At 53.5% G+C, this 18,807-nt stretch overlaps 1 protein-coding gene across 2 annotated transcripts; it reads left to right on the top strand.

The window, feature by feature from the left end:
• The first annotated feature begins 11,874 nt into the window (after window positions 1–11,874).
• Window positions 11,875–14,437, top strand: FOXI1 (forkhead box I1). 2 transcript variants are annotated; one of them, XM_062189654.1, is made up of 2 exons: window positions 11,875–12,451; window positions 14,169–14,437. In XM_062189654.1, exons 1-2 carry the CDS (start codon window positions 11,875–11,877, stop codon window positions 14,435–14,437), a joined length of 846 nt encoding a protein of 281 aa, XP_062045638.1. The 2 variants fall into 2 exon arrangements, with proteins under 2 accessions (XP_062045638.1, XP_062045637.1); XM_062189653.1 differs by having other exon boundaries at window positions 13,887–14,437.
• Window positions 14,438–18,807: the final 4,370 nt, after the last annotated feature.

Here is an 18,807-nt window from a genome sequence, read left to right as displayed (position 1 = left end):
CCAGAATCTGAGATCCAGGCCCGAGAGAGTGCATTTTAATTAAGATTCACAGGTGAGGGGCCAGCATGGTCGTGCAGCAGGTTAAGCTGTCTGTGATGCCGGCATGCCATATCAGAGCATTGCTTCTAGTCCCGGCTACTCTACTCAGCTCCCTACTAATGCACCTGGGAAAGCGGCAGAGGATGTCCCAAGGACTTGGGGGCATGCCACTCATGTAGGTTTCTAGGCTCCTGGCTTCAGCTCGGGCCAGCCCCAGCCATTGTAGCCATTTGGAGGGTAATCCAGCAGATAGAAGATTCTCTCTCTCTCTCTCTCTCTCTCTCTCTCTCTCTCTCTATATATATATATATATATATATCCCTCTCCCTCTCTCTCTGCCTTTCAAATAAATAAAAATAAATGTTAAAAAAGAAAAAAAAAAAAAGGATTCGCAGGTGAGACCTGCTGGGAGGTCCTTAGAAAGCCACACCCCCTGTGCTTCCTATTGGCTGGACCAGGGAACTGGGGCCCAGAGGGGCCACCACAGCTGACCAAGAGTTGATGTGAGATGACAGCGAAGTGATCAATGGAAACCACTCTGGAAACGCTGCCCTCTAACCAGTGTCCTTCAGCCATGGTCGGGGTGGGCGGGGTGGGGACTCGCCTTGATGCTCAGGAGGCTGACCCTGCCTCCTCAGGAGCAGGACGAAGGTCACCAGCGAGAGAGGCCTCTGAGTGGACGGGCCCCAGCTTCACATGCCACGGAATCCCATTTGTCGTTATGGTATCCCACCCCACCCCCACCCCGCTCCTATGATGAATTACCATACACTCAGCGTGTGACATCTGCACATGGTAAACCAACACTCATTCACTCCCTTGCTGCTCTTGAGGGCCCAAGTCTGAAGTTAGTCTCATAGCTGGGAACTCGAGGGTCAGCAGGGTGGTTCCGGGGAGAATCCATGGCCTTGGCTCTGCCCGCGTCGATGAGGCTGCAGGCACTCGGCGCTCCCTGGCTCGGGGCCAGGTGCGGCGCTCCCTGCTGCTGTCGGTGTGTCTCCACTCTGTTGTGGCAGCTCCCAGCCTCCCTCCCGTGGGGGCTATCACCGCTCACGGGGCCCATGCACACAGGCAGGATGATCTCGCCATCTGCTCTCTGGTTCAGTCACTTCCACAAAGTTGTTTTTCACCTTGGAGGACAACCCAGGCACAGGTTCTAGGGACTGGGATGTCAACATCTTCAGAGGGTTTGGAGGGTCCTTATTCTTCCTGTAGCTCTCATGTTGAGAAAAATCACTCTTTTATTTTTAAAGATTTATTTGAAAGACAGTTGCAGAGAGAGGTAAAGACAGAGAGAGAGGTCTTCCATCCACTGGTTCACTCCCCAGATGGCCACAACGGCCAGAGCTGCGCCGATCCGAAGCCAGGAGCCAGGACTTGCCCCGGGTCTCCCACACGGGTGCAGGGGCCCAAAGACTTGGGCCATCTTCTACTGCTTTCTCAGGCCATAGCAGAGAGCTGGATCGGAAGAGGAGCAGCTGGGACTAAACCAGCACCCATATGGGATGCCGGCGCTTCAGGCCAGGGCTTTAACCCACTGTGCCACAGCACCAGGCCCAATCACTATCTTTTCAATGTTCTTGCCATGCTGTTGCTTTCTCCATAAGAAAGTCCTGGAGCGGTGGCCAGTGTGGCTCAGCACTTTCCTAACTCCTACAGATCTCATGTGCTAGCAAAGAGTGAGGAAGCTCAGGCCAGAGCCTTCAGCAGACCACATGTGCTGCCTCAGTTTCCCCACCCATACAATGGGGATATTTCCAGTCTAGATAATCCTAGGGTTGCTGCGAAGACCAAATGAGATCATTCAGGAAGAGAGTTCAGGCTGTGCCCAGCACAACTTGCGCTCTAAATGAGTGTTTAGTCTCATTCTATTTACAGCAAGTGATACTGATTACTGATGATCCATTTGAAGAAGTTATATGGAATTTATCTTTTTTTTTTTTCAGGCAGAGTTAGACAGTGAGAGAGAGACACACAGAGAGAGTTATACACAGTGAGAGAGAGACAGAGAGAAAGGTCTTCCTTCCATTGGTTCACTCCCTAATGGCCGCTATGGCCGGCGCTCTGCCAATCCAAAGCCAGGAGCCAGGTGCTTCCTCCCGGTCTCCCATGTGGGTGCAGGGACCCAAGCACTTTGGGCCAAACTCCACTGCCCTCCTGGGCCACAGCAGAGAGCTGGACTGGAAGAGGAGCAACCGGGACAGAATCTGGCGCCCCAACCGGGACTAGAACCCGGGGGTGCCAGCTCCGCAGGTGGAGGATTAGCCAAGTGAGCCACAGCGCTGGCTGAATTTATCTTTTTTTTTTTTTTAAGAAAAAAAGATTTATTTGTTTATTTGAAAGTCAATATTACAGAGAGAGAGGGAGAGACAGAGAGAGAACTTCCATCTGCTGGTTGATTCCCAATTGGCTGCAATGGCCAGGGCTGGGCCAGGCCAAAGCCAAGAGCCAGAAGCTTCCTCTGAGTCTCCCACATGAGTGCAGGGGCTCCAGCACTTGGGTCACCTTCCATTGGTTTCCCAGGCACTTGAGCAGGGAGAAGGATCGGAAGTGGAGCAGCCAGGATTTGAACCAGTGCCCATATGGGATGCCAGTGCTGCAGGCGGTGACTTAACTCACTATGCTGAACACTGGCCAGAACTGACGCTGTTTAGGACAACCAATTCGTATTTGCTCAGCAAATGAAGTTATGAATTATAGCCATGCATTGCTTCAGAGGCATTTCCTACACACACGTCCCTCCAAAAGTTTAAGAAAAAATGAAACAAAAAGATGTTTATTTTGGTGCAAAAAAATGGAAACCCAGGAGTGGACATCTGGTACAGGGGTTAAGATGTTCCTGGGAAAGAAGCAGCCACCAGAGAAGGAGGCACTTATCTCTGAAGGAAGTTGAGAACTTCCACTTCGCTTATGCATTGTGGAGCCAGTGGATCCAAAAGGCTTCCGTAGCCGAGGCAGCTCATGTCAAGAGCCTTGGGTGATCACTGATGTCATACGTTGGAGTGTTGTTTGTGAGATAAACAACAAGAGTCACTGTGCACTAACTTCCCACGCAGGACCTCTGTCCCCAAAGAGTTGTATCGTGAGGTTTAACAGTAAAACTTGTTCTCAAGAATCACTTCCATTTAGTGTATTAAATGGAGGATAATACTATGTCTCATAAGTTAAAGTTCTAAGAGCTCACAAGAGATGTACCATCCTTGGATTCTTCTTTAAAGACAATTAAAGAAGGGGTAGGGGTGCCGGCACTGTGGAGCAGTGGGTTAACACCCTGGCATGAAGCACCAGCATCCCATTTGGGCGCCGGTTCTGGTCCCGGCTGCTCCACTTCTGATCCAGCTCTCTGCTATGGCCTGGGAAAGCAGTAGAAGATAGCCCAAGTCCTTGGGCCCCTGCACCCACATGGGAGACCTGGGGGAAGCTCCTGGCTCCTGGTTTTGGATCGGCACAGCTCTGGCCATTGCAGCCATCTGGGGAGTGAACCAGCAGATGGAAGACCTCTCTCTCTGTCACGTAACTCTTTCAAATAAGTAAAATAAATCTTAAAAAAAAAAAAGAAGGGGGAGGAAGGAAGGAAAAAGAGGAAAAAAAAAAAAAGAAAGACAGTGGCCAGGTGTTCCTGGGTGAAGTTCGAGGGACACAGTGACTCTTTACAGTCACAGCACAGAGACTCTGCTGCTTCAGATACAACTTTTAAATATAAAATGAAGTTCAAAAAAAAAAAGAAAGAAAGAAAGAAAAATAAAATAAAATTGCTATACTTAAAAAAAAAAAAAAAAAGAAAAAAGATGCTCCTGAGATGCCCGCATCCTGCATCTCTCTGCGTTGCAGCTTCCTGCCGCTGGGCACCCTGGGAGGCAGCAGGCAATGGCTCAAGTACTTGGGTCCCTGGCACCCCCAAGAGGAGAGTGCCCGAGGTGGAGCACCTGAATGCAGTGGGGGAACACAGCAGGACCCCACGACCAGGCACAGCAGCGCAGGAGGAGGGACAAAGCCACAGGAGAAAGCAGAAGTGGCACCACCTGGGAGGAGCCCATCTGTGGGGTCCCTCATGCGTGGGCCGTCCCCAGCCCCACACCCAGGCAGCTCAGCCAGGGGCGTTCCCGGGAAAATTCAGGGTCACTTTGCTTCAGAGAAGAGACTGTGTTGTCCCCTCCTACAGCCCCCAGAGCACAGGTTACAGCCGTGCTGCTGCTGGCTAGTAGCTCAGGCCAGGGACACCTGCATCCCCCCAGCTCAGCTCATAGTCCACAGAGGGTGGCCCGGGAGAGAGCCACAGCCACTCCAAGGATCCATGGGTCTACTCCCATAGGGCCATTCTCTCAGACAGCCCCAGGGTACCTGCCTCCCCCCCACCCCAGCATGAGCACCACCCTTGGGGCTCTGAAGTCAGACAGTGGCTGGGAGTCTGGGGGCCCCGCCCTCTGCCGGAGCCAGGCTGAGCTCCTGACTGGCGTAGTGGCCAGGGGTCTGTACCAGGCTCACTCACAGCCCCAGCAGGGCCTACTTCCAAGACCTAAGGGCCTCCCAACTCCAGCTCCTCCCTGGGGAAACACCTGCGGATCTGCCTGACAGGTATCCCACCTGCTGCCCTGGGCTTCAGGGGCACCCAGGGTCCCTACCACTGCCACCGTCAACTAGAGCAGAAGAGGTACAGAGTCCATCAGAACCAAAGCCAAGGCCGCCCACCAGGCCGGAGTGCTTAGGTGCAGCTTCAGGAAAAAGCCTCCCACCCTCAAAGGGATCCTCTTTTTTAAAAGTGGGAGAAGCAAGATTCCCAAGAAGCACAAGAAGGAACCTAGGAACACAAGAAATGTGACAAAGCAAGACAATGTGACACCCCAGGAGGAACAAAATAACCCTTTAGTATCAAGCCAGGAAGAAGGGGAGATTGATGAAATGCCTGATAAAGAATTCAAAAGGGTGATTAGAAGGTGACTCAAAGACATACAAGAGAATACAGATGAACACTTAAATGAAATGGGAAATCAGCGCATGATATAAAAGAAAATCAGCAGAGAGACTTTGAGAAAGAACCAAGCACGAATACTAGAAATGAAGACTCAAATAAGTCAAACAAAACACTGATGTCCATACTATATAAGGGTCTCGAGAAATTCAATAACAACAAAATAATCTGGTTAAGAAATGGACAAAGGATCTGAATATAAATTCTTCAAAACAAGAAATGCAAATGGCAGATGAACAACAACAACAAAAATGCTCAGTACCATGAGCGGTCAGGGAATTGCAAATAAAAACCATAATGCGGGACCCTCAGTCCAGTGGAATGGCTATTATCGAAAAGCGGGAGATACTAAGTGCTGGTGAGGGCACGGAGACAAGAGGACCCTGGTACACTGCTGTTGGGAATGAAAACTCACGTAGCCATTATGGAAAACAGTACAGAGACTGCTCAAGAAACTAAAGCTAGAGCTGCGATGAAACCCTCCTAGCCCACTTTGGGGACTGTACCTGGAGGAAATGGAAGAGGCACCTGCACCACCGTGTTTATCATTCACAACAGCAAAGCTGAGCGGTCCACCCGGACGCCAGCAGTGGATGAGCAGGTGAAGAAAACGGGAGGGACGGGCACTGCGGCACAGCGGGTTAAGCCGCCACTGGGAACACCCACGTCCTGTATTGGAGTCTCAGGGACTGAGTCTCATCTGCCGTTACCATCCAGCTTCCTGCTCATGGATATGCTGGGAGGTGGCAGGTGATGGCTAAGAACCTGGGTCCCTGCCACCCATGTGGGAGACCAGGATGGAGCTCCTGGCTCCTGGCTTTGGCCTGGTCCAGCCCTGGCTGTTACAGGTATTTGGAGAGTGAATCAGTGAATGAGGTCTCTCTCTCTCTCTCTTCTCTCTCTCCCTCTCTCTCTCTCTGCTTTTCAAATAAATGAAATTGCATAAAGCCCTTTTAAAACAGAAAAGGAAATGTGATATATTTACACATGGAATATTATTCAGTCATAAAAAGGATGAAATCTTGACATTTGCAACAAAATGGTTAGAATTGGAGATCATTATTCTATGAGAAATAAGTCAGATACGATACACCTTTTCTCTCATGTTTGCAAGTTAATACATATATAGTAAAAAATCTGTGGATGCCATATTTTGATATACAGATATTAGTAAATGTTGTACGCACTGAATCATACCTCTGAAGTAATAATAGACCCATCTTTCCTCATCTTACAATCTTGTCATTAATCCTTCATTATGTAATATTACTATATCTGTCCATGCATTCAAAAACTAGTAGGTGTATATATAATACTTTTTAAAGATTTATTTATTTAATTGAAAGTCAGAGTTACAGAGGCAGAAAGATAGAGAAAGATAAATCTTCTACTTGCTGGTTCACTCCCTTAATGACCCAATGGCCAGAGCTGGGCTGATATGAAGCCAGGAGCTTCCTCTGGGTCTCCCACACGGGTGCAGGCACCCAAGGACTTGGGCCATCTTCCACTGCTTTCCCAGGTGCATTAGCAGGGAGCTGGACTGGAAGTGGAGCAGTCAGGACTTGAAACAGCACCCATATGGGATGCCAGCATTTCAGGTGGTGACTTTACCAGCTACACCACAGCACCGGCCACTGTATATATAATATTTACACATGATGTGAATGTGGGAAAATGTTAAAAATTGTCAAGCTATGTGTACTCATTTCACTCTTATCTTTCAGTATTTGAAATATTTTAAAATATTTTTTTTATAGGCAGAGTGGAGAGTGTGAGAGAGAGACAGAGAGAAAGAAAGGTCTTCCTTTTGCCGTTGGTTCACCCCCTAATGGCCGCTGCGGCCAGCGCACCACGCTGATCCGAAGCCAGGAGCCAGGTGCTTCTCCTGGTCTCTCATGCGGGTGCAGAGCCCAAGGACTTGGGCCATCCTCCACGGCACTCCCGGGCCACAGCAGAGAGCTGGACTGGAAGAGACCAGGACAGAATCCGGCGCCCCGATCAGGACTAGAACCCGGTGTGCCGGCGCCGCAGGCAGAGGATTAGCCTATTGAGCCATGGTGCCGGCCAAAAACCCAGACTTTTAACGGGTTTTGTCCCTGTCTCATAACTGTTAGGTGCAGTGCAGGATTTTTTTCCCCCCTCAAAATTGTGTTTAAAACCCCGGCTTGGACCAGCATCTCTGGTTTGCCTCTCTTGGAGCCCCCCTTCAGACCACTCAGCAAGAGGTTTCTGACTTATATAAATCTTGCCTTTCTCTCTGCAAAATAAAATAAAATAAGACAAAAGAGAATTGGCCACCAGGGGGCCATGTTGCCCCATGTTTCTTCATTTTGTCACCCTCCAGAACCAAAGAGCCAGGAAACACCAAGATCACCTTCAGCCAGGCTACCATCCAGCAAGATGTCCTGGAAGCCCGGAACACCCCAAGACCCAGCGTTCTCGCACAGTGCTGCCTGAGCAGGGGAGAGCCGAGCGAAGGGCTCCTTGTCACGCACAGAGAACAGCAGCAGACGGTGTTGAACCAGGATTCCTTATCCCCATTTACAGACAAGGAATTGTCACAGACGAGGCCAACTGATCCCTCGCACTCTCACCCCCATGCCGACCTGTTTCCACTCTGCCAGGCTCCTGGGCACCCTGGGGCTCATGTGTAGACAGGAGAAAGAGCACAGGAGCCAGCTGCTTCCCAAGAGGGACTGGGGGAAGGCAGGTAAGGTCTGAGAACGTGGGGGGAGTAGCAGCCTCTCCCCCACCTTGGCTCCTGGTGAGAGCTGCTGCTTACCGAGCCTGCACCACATGCCTGGCATTTAGTCCTGAAAGCGTCACTCGCAAGTAATTGGTCCTCTCTATTCCCCGGATGGAAACCGAGGCCCAGAGCCACGGGCTGCTCTCTAAGGCATCACAGTTCTAAGACTGCAACTCAGGAAGTGTGGTGCCGGGGTCTGAGCTCCGTGCCCCTTGGGATCCGCCACTCTCCGACGTGCGATGGCTGCTCATGTGCCTGTGAGAGCCTGCTCCATCAGTGTGAGTGGGGCGGGGTGGGTGCTGAATCTTAGGTTCACAGTGCGGGCCAGAGAACTAAGCCATCTACTGTTCATGAAAACACACATCGGAGGACACCCAGCCCTGTGAGATCGGACCTCTCAACCAAGGAGCAGCGCACGGCCCCAGGAGACTGCCCAGGTCTACCATCACGCGGCTGGGAGCCGCCCAACCTCCCTGCAGGGGACTTGAGCCAGCAAAGCTTCTGAGCCCAGGGATGTCTACAGACGACTGCTGGGCACACACGTGGAGCGCTTCAAAAAGCTCATGGCAGATGCATGCTTTGAAAAAAGTAATGCATGCATTTAAAAAAATGCTTTGCACCAAAGTGAACTTAAATGTTAACCTAATGTTCCAAGAGCTTTTTGGATTAGTCTCTGCAGAAGGAGCAGCAGGCTTCTCCTCCTCCCCGGGGCGAGGTCTTCCCGGAGTGCAAGCCCAGGTCGCAGGAGGTTGTGATGCGGGGCTCTGGCCCAGAGCCTCTTCTTTTACCAGTGCAGGCCCTCTGGCACCCGGGAATTCACCACGATCCTCATGCCTGGTGGCTTTTGCCAGGTTCTGGGTTCTAAGTTGTACATATATGGTATCATTTTTCCTTTAAAATCCACAGGACAGGACACTAGCTGTATTCTCATTTCATAGGCAACCACATGGAGGCCTTCTCAGATTAAGAGACGTGGCCAAGATCGACAAGGAGCAAACAGCAAAGAAGAAACTTGGTCCCAGCCTGCCCAGTCCTCAAACCCATTGCCCCCGCCCCATACCCCAGCTCGGGGCTCATCCCGTGGTGGTTCTGAGTTCTCAGCGAAGGTGGCTTCCCTCTGGACCGAGTATGCAAATGACACCCCAAACATTTCCCAGGCTTGCTCAAGCTCCCCACCCACCACCACCCAGCTTTTTAAAAAAATATTATTATGCTAGCATTTTTCCCCTAAAATTGGGCTAGATGTGTCTTCTCAAGTTTGAATGTTTACCCCTTCAAAGTTTCACCCAAGTCTAAAATCCATAAAATCACCCTAGTTGAGAGAGGCATTGGATTCTATTCCCAGAGGTCCCAGGAACAAACAGGAGGGCCCCAGGCCCGCAGCTCCCAGACCTCGCCTGGGGAGTGGAGACAGGGGGGCTGCATGTCCACCCCAAGGGCAAGGGGTGCTTTGGACACAGCTGGCCTGCAGGCCGGGAGGCTGGGCTCACTGGGTGCTGGGTGCAGTCACTATGTGGATGAGGTCTCTGAAGACAAACCATGCTGTCTCTGATCTGCGGGGAGTCCGGGTCCTGAACTTGTGCGACTCTGGGTCCTCTCTGACCATCATCTGCCAACAGCAGAGCCTGGCTCTCCTAGGAGACTCCCAAAGTCCCTGGAAAAATGAAAATAAGCTTATTTTAGATGCAAAGCTTTTTTTTTAAAATCCACGTGTACTTTTCTTTCCACATCACAACTGCTACAAACTCTTCAAAGACTCCTTGTACAGCGGATGGCCCCTCTGACTATTCCTCCTTACTCCTTACGTCGTAACCCATCACCCCGTCCCTGCCCACAAGTTGCCATAAAGGGGTCAATTCACTCACGAGGAGGCAACCTCGGGTGTGCTGCGGGGACTCAGCAAATGCACACTAACTACAACGCTGACTATAACAATACTTACCGCATGTGCCGCCATGAGCAACACGGGAAGTGATTGACGTTGGCGGCTCACGGCTCACACCTAACACATGGGTTACATATGGACGTTGGCCCCATTTTCACCTGAGACAAGCCAGACGGCTTATTCTGCACCAAGGCTGGGATTGGTAACCGGGGCCTGCGGATGGCAGAGCCAGGGCTGACTACATCTCTACTGCAAGAGTATCGTCTCGCTCTGCCCTTTCTCATCAACCCCAACTCAGTCGTCTCTGTGCCTGCCTCCTGTCGATCACGTACCCCAGAAACTACAAAATGCCACATCCATCCAATTCTCCCTCCAGCAGTAACAGCTGACAGTTTGATATTTCTTGGTTCCATATATGTATGTAAAGATATATATATATATATATGATTTATTTATTTATTTGAAAGGCAGAGTTATAGACATGCAGAGGCAGAGAGAGAAAAGTCTTCTATCTACTGGCTCACTCCCCAAATGGCCACAATGGCCAGAGCTGGGCCAATCCCAACCCTACAGCCAAGAGCTTTCTCCGGGTCTGCTATGTGGGTGCAGGGGCCCAAGCACTTGAGCCATCCTCTACCGCTTTCCCAGACACATTAGCAGGGAGTTGGATCCCAAGTGGAGCAGTTGCAACTCAAACCGGCGCCCATATGTGATGCCAGCACTGCAGGTAGCAGCTTTACCCACCATACCACAGCGCTGGCTCCTATAAATATATATTCTTTAAAAAAAAGACAGAGAGAGAGAGAGAGACTGTCCTTTAAAGATTCAGGGACCCAGCCCTGAGGGAGCCAGGCCTCCCGGGAGAAAAACCCTGAACAGGAATTTGGCCTCTTTGCTTGACTCTTCTTAAAGGAAGCACGAACTGTGCCTACCCCAGGCCTCACTTGGCAATCAGAACCTTCCACAGAATTGAAAGCATTCCTATTTCATGGTGGGGATGGGGTTCCCCAGGGCCGGGGACACCCTCCCACCCGGGTACCTGGAACACATCCTCAAGCATCCCGTGACATTCCTGCTGCCACCCGTCCTGGCACAGCTGTGGAGGAGAGCAGAGCCGGGAGAACCCCTTGGCAGTGCCCCTGATCCACCCCACTTGAGACAGCAGTGGCCGCCTTCTTTGGCCCTCCGGGGCTGTGGGGTCTGGAGGAGGTGAGAGGCAGCTGGATGGGGAAGGCAGTGGAGGCAGGGGGGCCGCGGGGCCGCCTGCAGCAGCTCTGCAGTCTGCCCCCCACAGGGAGAGGCTGGCTGCTCCGAGGACTCCGTGAGCGGCACCAGGGGACCACCACCTGCCTGCCAAGCTGGGGCGCCTGGTCTGCGGCTGAAGGGGAGGCCGGGACCAGCCACCTCCAAGCCACGGTGGAGAAGGGAGCCTGGCCCAACCGCCAGAGATAGATGCCCTGGTGCATCTTCCATGGTCACTGGTAAAAGCCCTGCTCCTTTAGGTGAACCCCAGGCTCTATCCACCGCAGCTCAGCCTCCGCCTGCCTGCAGAGTGTGTGTGTGTATACATGTGTGTGCACACATGTGTCTCCAGGGCCCGGCTCTCATGGCAACTCCAGAAAGTGCGCTCACTTCCAGAGACGGAGAAATCAATGGGGCTCCTGATAAAAGCACCATCCAGTTGTGGGCAGCGGCAGTTCAGAGAATGAGGGGTTGGGGTGGGAAAGAAGAGGGGGCAGGTGGATGACAGGAGAGACCCCAGGGAGGGAGAAAGAGAGCGTAAGAGCGAGAGTGAGAGTGAGAGAGAGAGAGAGAGAAAGGGAAGAATATGTGAGAGAGGAAAGAAAAGGAACCAAGAGTGAGACCCAGGGAGGATGGGAGGGAGAGAGAAGCAGGCGAAAGGGCAGAGGGAACTCGGCCAGGAGACGGAGACAGGAGGAAGGAAGGCGAGAAGGGAAGGCAGGAGAGTTTCCTTGTCAGTGTTCACATCAGCCGGTCGGTCTCAGCGTGGTTAGTGGGACCTGAGGCGGCTGCAGGGAAGTCCCCTCCCCGTGGGCTGCTCGAGGGGGCGGGCCAGGCTGGGCAGGCTCTGTGAGCAGGTGGCCGCCCCTGGGTGGGGCCGCCCAGCCCAGCCCGCAGGGGTATAAGCAGGAGGTTGGGGCCTCTGAGCACCTGTCAGGGGCGGCTCCCCAGTGCAGGTGCCAGGCAGGTGGCTCCGCTGAGCCCAGCCCCAGCATGAGCTCCTTCGACCTCTCGGCGCCCTCGCCACCCCGCTGCAGCCCCCAGTTCCCCAGCATCGGCCAGGAGCCCCCCGAGATGAACCTGTACTATGAGAATTTCTTCCACCCACAGGGCGTGCCCAGCCCTCAGCGGCCCCCCTCCTTCGAGGGGGGTGGCGAGTACGGGGCCGCCCCCAACCCCTACCTCTGGCTCAACGGGCCGGCCATGACCCCGCCGCCCTACCTGCCGGGCACCAACACCGGCCCCTTCCTGCCCCAGGCCTACGGCATGCAGAGGCAGCTGCTCTCCAGCATGTCCGGGCTGGGGGGCAGCGACCTGGGCTGGCTGCCCATCCCCTCGCAGGAGGAGCTCATGAAGCTGGTGCGGCCCCCCTACTCCTACTCGGCTCTCATCGCCATGGCCATCCACGGCGCGCCCGACAAGCGCCTCACGCTCAGCCAGATCTACCAGTACGTGGCCGACAACTTCCCCTTCTACAACAAGAGCAAGGCCGGCTGGCAGAACTCCATCCGCCACAACCTGTCGCTCAATGACTGCTTCAAGAAGGTACCGCGAGACGAGGACGACCCTGGTAAGGGGGCTGGGGGCTGGGGGCTGGCAGAGGCTGCCCTGGGCAAGCTGCTGGTGTCCCCAGGCGAGGCTCACTCCATCCCTCCCCAACACCCGACCCTGGAAAGTTCTAAATATGGCTGCTATACCATAGGGCTGGGGCGGGGGGGATCGGCAGTGGAGAAGGATGTGGGTCCCAGGGCAGATCTGGGTTTCGATCCTGGCTGTGCTGCTGCACAGCCAGTGACCTTCACCGGTAGACCTCCAGCCCAGTCTGCAAAACAGGGATGGCCACAGTGTCCACCCAGCAGCCTTAGGCTGCAGGTGGTGAGAAACCCAATGCCTGCCCTTGGTGCTCGTGAGTGCCTCTGGGTCTGCAGTCACTGGCACGGTGCCCCTGCATTCCTGGCACCTGGCACACAGAAAGGCTTCGGTGAATGACGCTGGAGCAAATGGAGCCCACAGGCACCCCAAGCCTGCTGGGAAGAAGACCTGACCTTTGCTGAATTATCACTAATGGCCACACAGAGCCGCCCGCCCTACCCCTGCTAACACACAAACCCCCTGTAGGCTAACTTGCATTGAACCCATTTTACAGATAGGGAAAAGAACACTCAGGGCTGGAACAGCCTGCCTACTTAACTGATAGGGATGGGACTTGAGTTTAAAGAGCTACCAGAGCATATGAAACTTTTCTATTTATCTGTGAATTTCTAAAATGCAGAGAGGAATGGATTAATATTTATGCTTCCACCTCACAGAATCAAAATCCACTTTTGTTTCACTAGAGGAAGCTCAGGGTATGGTTCAGAGGAACCCCCTCTGCTCCCTTGGAGGTTAGCAAGGGCCAGCTCTGTTCGTCCCCCAGGAAAGGGCAAGTGTCCTGTCCCAAGACGGTCCCCACCCTCAGGCCCCTCAGTGACAAAGCCTCTTATACATCTAGGGTCTGCTCTTGTTCGCAGGGAGCTTGGGAAACGAGAAATTCTTATAATGGACCCACTTTACAGAGCAGGAAACTGAGGCCCACCCAAACTCCCTCAGCCAGTTAGGAGCAGGGCCAAGACTCTAGGCTATCTCCAAACCCCATGCCTGGGACCATCAGGGAGTTCAGAAGTTTTTCTTGATCAAAGGAAGCCCTCCCTCCTCCCCAACTCCTGATTGTCACCCCAACCATGGCAGCCCTGTGCCCCTCTGCTCAGCCCATGAGATCTACAGTCTAAATCCTGGGTCCCTGGCACTTCCTGCTCTGTGCTCCCAGCATGGCTCCTTGTGGGGTGGGCACTGGAGTGAGGGGAGGGGGCTGTGGTTGGCGAGTGGTTTGTGGAACCCCTCTGCTCTTCAGCCCCTCTTTGGTTCTGCCTCTGCATTTGTTCCCGAGGGTTTCAGCTTGTGATAAGAAGGCGAGCAGCCGCAAGGCACGATGTCCACCTCTCTGCTCACTTTCGCTTTCCTACCAGGCAAAGGGAATTACTGGACCCTCGACCCCAACTGCGAGAAGATGTTCGACAACGGAAATTTCCGCAGGAAGAGGAAGAGAAAATCGGACGCTTCCTCCAGCACAGGCTCCTTGGCCTCGGAGAAAACCGACAACAGTCTGCTGGCAGGCAGTCCCAAGAGCACAGAGCCCCAGGACATCCTGGACAGCGTCTCCACGGGAGCTCCCGGCTCCCCAGAGAAGGGGCCCTCCCCGCCCCCCTCGAGCACCCCGTGCCTCAGCAGCTTCCTGTCCACCATGACAGCCTACGTCAGCAGTCCCAGCCCCCTGGGCCGCCCCGGGGCCACGCCAGGACTGAGCCTGGAGCCCACTGACAAGATGGGGCCGAACCCACTGAGCTTCAACTCCTACACCCCACTCAGCAACCACGGGGGCGGGGGCGAGTGGGGCAACCCCGGGCCCCCCAGTGCCCTCGGCTACGGGGGCTCTGTCCTCAACCAGTTCAGCCCCCACTTCTACAACAGCATCAACACCAACAGTGTCCTCTACCCCCGGGAGGGCACCGAAGTATAGGCACAGGACAGCCCCCTTAGCCACGCGGACAGGCCCAACAGGGAAGAGCAGCCACGGTCTGCCAGGCCGGCTCCCCAGGATCCCAGGCCCAACACAGGAAGCCCAGAGGAACCCATCCTCTTTCTAGAACATCATGCAAACCTGCTTGTCATGCACACATACGCACACACAGACTGGCCAGCTTGGCCAGGAAACAACTGGTACCTGGACGACAGCAAAAATAGCAGCGGCCCGCTGAGCACTTACGTGCGCAGTGCCTAGTAGGCTCTTTAAAGACAGGGTCCCACTGAGTGCTCACGGTCACTCTGTGAGGTTCCTGTGACCCTCCCCATCTAGCAGATGAGGAAACTAAAGCTGGAGGGGGTTGAGTAACTTCTGAGGTCAGGCAAAGTAGAAGAAGGTAGAGGGAGGAGTCAAGTCCAAAGTCGGGCTGATGACGTGAGGGGCGGAGGAGTTCACCGAGCAGCTGAGGAAGGGCATGGTGAGAACCCGCTTATGGCCAATAGATCAAAATCTCCCCACTGTCTCCCGATGGGTCATGAGATTTCCACAGCAGCCCGGGCTCATCTTGTCCTGACCCGAGTCCCCGTCCCGTGCAGCCCAGCTTACCGGCAGCGGATCCTTTAGCTACCTCTCAAGGGCAGGTGCCACCAGCAGGCTTAGCTCGGGAAGCCCTGCCCCGGTGCACCTGCAGCGCAAACGCATCCGGTAGGTGCCATGCGCCCCCATGGAGGGACGCCCCAGCCCCAGCCCCCTGGAGATCTTGAACGGAGGTCACAGGTCAGTGAAAGGGCAGTGTGCACCCCCTGAGCCCCCCCTGGCACTGCCCATCTGTAAAATCTTGTGAAGCCCAGCTTCCTGTGTGCGTGTCATGGACCAGTGAGCTGGAGGTGGCTAAGTCTTCCAAGAGAAACAAGGCTGAATAAGCGCTCCCTTTTTTATAGCCCTGGAGAGCTGGATGTTTGAGAAAACAATGGCCTCCAGGGAGGGGCAGCAGCCGTCCTCACAGGGGGTCGGTGAGCAGCTCCTAGGGCTTCTCTTTCGTATTTTTCTAGGGACTTTATATACCTATGATGTCTCATCACAGCCTGCCCTAGGAAAATGTTTGTTCTCTTAGTTTCTTTTTAATAAAAAAAAAAAAAAAAAAAAAAAACACTTTGGGAGAAGTGTGTGAACCTTCCTTGGGAGTTTTCTGTCTCTGGCCTTGTCCTGGTACATTCAACCCAAGGCCAAGTGCAGCCCGAAACTGAAGGCAGAGAAAGAACAGGGCTCAAGACTCATCCCCTCCCCTACACTGGCATGGAGACCAAACGAAGACCCCTGGTGGAAAGAGGGGACCCTGGGGTGGGGTGGGAAAAGACATAACCAGAGTCCCGCTGAAACTAACCTGGGCACTGTGCTATGTTCACTTAACCCTGCTGCCAGTCCTGTGATGGGGGTGGCACAAGCCCCATGATTGAGGGTCAGAGTGATTGGGTGATTCACTCGAGTCCACGTGTGGTCTACACCCAGGTCCGTCTGACTCGGCGTCTCAGCAGCACCAGCACAGGCTGGGACGCAGCTAACGCTGGTCACAGTAACAGCAGTCCCACTGGCTACAGTTCCCTGAGGGCTATAGACAGGCACTGGGCCGAGAACCATGCAGGTGGACGTGTTTTGTCCTCACGGCAGCCTGTGAGTGTGTAGACTGCTGATTCCTGAGAGTCCTGGCACCCTGCGTGCTGGAGGACTTGTGTGTGGAAGCTGGCGACCTTCCAGGTGGGACAGCCCTCCTCCAGTGAACAACAAGAGGGCTCGAGCCAGGGTAGCTGACCGCCTGGCCCACTGACCACTCCGGTTCTGGGAGCTCTCTTTCCCGGAGAGACACAGGAGAGACAGTGACACAGTAAGAGCAGGGCAAACATGGCAATGACAACATTGTTCATCAGGCACCAGGCACTATTAGGACCTGCTTTATTGCTGTTAAGCCTCAAAATAATCCAATGCAATATTATAATTATTCCCACTTTGTAGCAAGAACACTGAGGCCTGGAAGTATTCTGTAGCTGGATCAAGGACACACGGGCAGAATTCATACACACCTGTTGCTGCCATGGCTAAGACTTCTCCACAGCTCCTAGGGACAGACGGGCCAGTGCATATCACCAAAGGGAGGGGTGCACAAAATCATGAAAACCAAGGAAAAAATTGGGATTCCCTTAGGAATCCCCGGATCCTGACCTAGGGTCTCCCTGTCTGCAGTGGGCCTACTGGCAGATGCGGTGCAGCTGATGAAGGGATAGGGAAGTGATGTGAGGCCTGACAAGCCCTAGACGACCCCTTGCTGCACACAGAGAGGAAGCCCCGGGCTTCCTCTCCCTCTACTCCCAACCTTCGCTGGCTATCAAATAAAAACAGAATGCAAGTTCCTATGGTCCATCCAGGACTAGAAATTACTGCCCCCAAACAGACACCCCAAGGCCTTCTCTCTGCACTGATAAGCTCTCAGCCTGTCTTCAACCCCTGCTCCTCTCCCCAGGCTGGGCTGCAAAGGCCAAGGGACTGGGCTAGGAAGGGGATGTGAAGGGGCCCAAAGTAACCCGAGCCAAGGCCCGCGACGTCAAGTCTCCATTCTTCTTGGCCCAGAATTGCACATGCACAGGAAACAGAGGAGAGTACCGCATGACGCCTCCTGTGATGGAGCCCTGGAGAGGTCCATGGGAAGAACCGAGCTAGAAGGAGCCGGTGGACACTGTGGAAAGGTGGAGCCCAGGGCAAAAAGGGGTTTCTCCCATCAGCTCCCGCGGGCTGCTGCTGGCCCCTCTGGGTTCTCTTCCTCTAAGAGAGGAGAGCTGGGCAGAGACTTACCACACACTTAACCCCTGTGCAGCATCATGGACGGCCACTTGCATTTAGTAGCCTCCTTCTCTTTGCTCTGCACTGAAGCTATGGCCCTCGGGATCAACAAAGGGTCTGAGAAAAGGGTCTGAGTGTTGCAGACACCGGGAAGACTGCATGGAAGAGGTCCACATTTCCAAGTTATGTGGAGGTGGGGAGGCATGCCTCAAGCAGAATGTAAGAGGAGTGTTCACAGAGCTCATAGAAGATGCCTATTACAAAAAACAGGCATGGATTTCAATTTTTAGCCCCAAAGTTTTTGTATTTTCATGTTTCTACAAACTTTTTGATAGAAATGTATATATGAGAATATACCATCATCTCATTTAATCTAGCAGGTCAAGTAGCAAGAGGAACGTCTGGAAATCCTACCCACAGAACGTAAACACTGTCTGGTGGGTGACGGCACGTGATGATTGGTTTTGCTTAGTATGCTGATTTGATGGATGGTGGACATCTGTCAGCCCTGCTCTCCATTCCTAGAAACTGCCTCCTCCTAGGCCAGGACCCAAGAGGCTCCAGGTTGGGATATGACCCTGCTGCCTTGCATGGCCAATTGGTGCTAGAGCAGCACCTGCCCCAGCAGAGCTCTTTCTGCTGTGGCTGAGGCATGGGTTCCCTTGGGCGGCCACTACTTGTTCTGCATTAAAATGAGTGGAGATCAAGGTGAGGCCAGCGGCTCATCTACAACCTGAGAGGGCCCACTAGGGTGGATGCTGTGGCACAGAGGGTTAAACCACCCCTTGGGACAACCTACATCCCATACAGGGTGCCGAGTCCCTGCCACCCATGTGAAGACCCAGATGGAGTTCCCTGCTCTTGGCTTTACCCTGATCCAGCCCTGCTGTGTGGACATATGAGGAGTGAACTCACTGATGGAAGATGCCCCGCCCCCCTTTCGAGTAAACAAACAAATCTGTTAAAAATATTTAAAGTAGGATGTGAGAAAATAATTAACCAGATGCTGAAATGTTGAAAGAGGACTATGGGAATAAGAGGCTGGGAGACAGGCCCTGGGGCAGTTCCTAAGGGGGAGTCAGGAAGGGGAGTAGCATTGCATTGTGTGGGTGTCTGTGTGTATGGTTGAGAGGCGAGGGGGGGCGTGTTAGTGGCTGGAAAACTGTGAAGAGGACTGCTGGGGTGCTGATAACTGTCTGTTATCGTAGCCGCGTGCTGGTCACACATACACTCACTCTAGGGAGATGTATTGGGCTTTCCTTTGCAATTTCTGCCCTCTATCTGTCACTCTCCTCAACAGTATGCAGGTCGATGTTCAACAGCTGAGTGGTGCAAGGGTGCGGGAGCATCCCACGGTGTAAATTCTTCCTTCCCCACTCACTTCAGCTTACCCCAGGCAGAGTTGGGAAGGCATGTGCGGTAGCACAATGTTAAGCACTGTTTCCGCCACACACAGACAATAGAGGGGAGCTCAGTAGGATCCAGAGCATAGCTATTACTTCAGTGGGGGGTAAAATGACAGGAAACTGATTGTT

Source organism: Lepus europaeus, chromosome 4 (genome assembly GCF_033115175.1).
Source record: "Lepus europaeus isolate LE1 chromosome 4, mLepTim1.pri, whole genome shotgun sequence".
Taxonomy (NCBI): Eukaryota; Metazoa; Chordata; class Mammalia; order Lagomorpha; family Leporidae; genus Lepus; species Lepus europaeus.
This window is presented reverse-complemented; position numbering and strand designations above follow the sequence as displayed.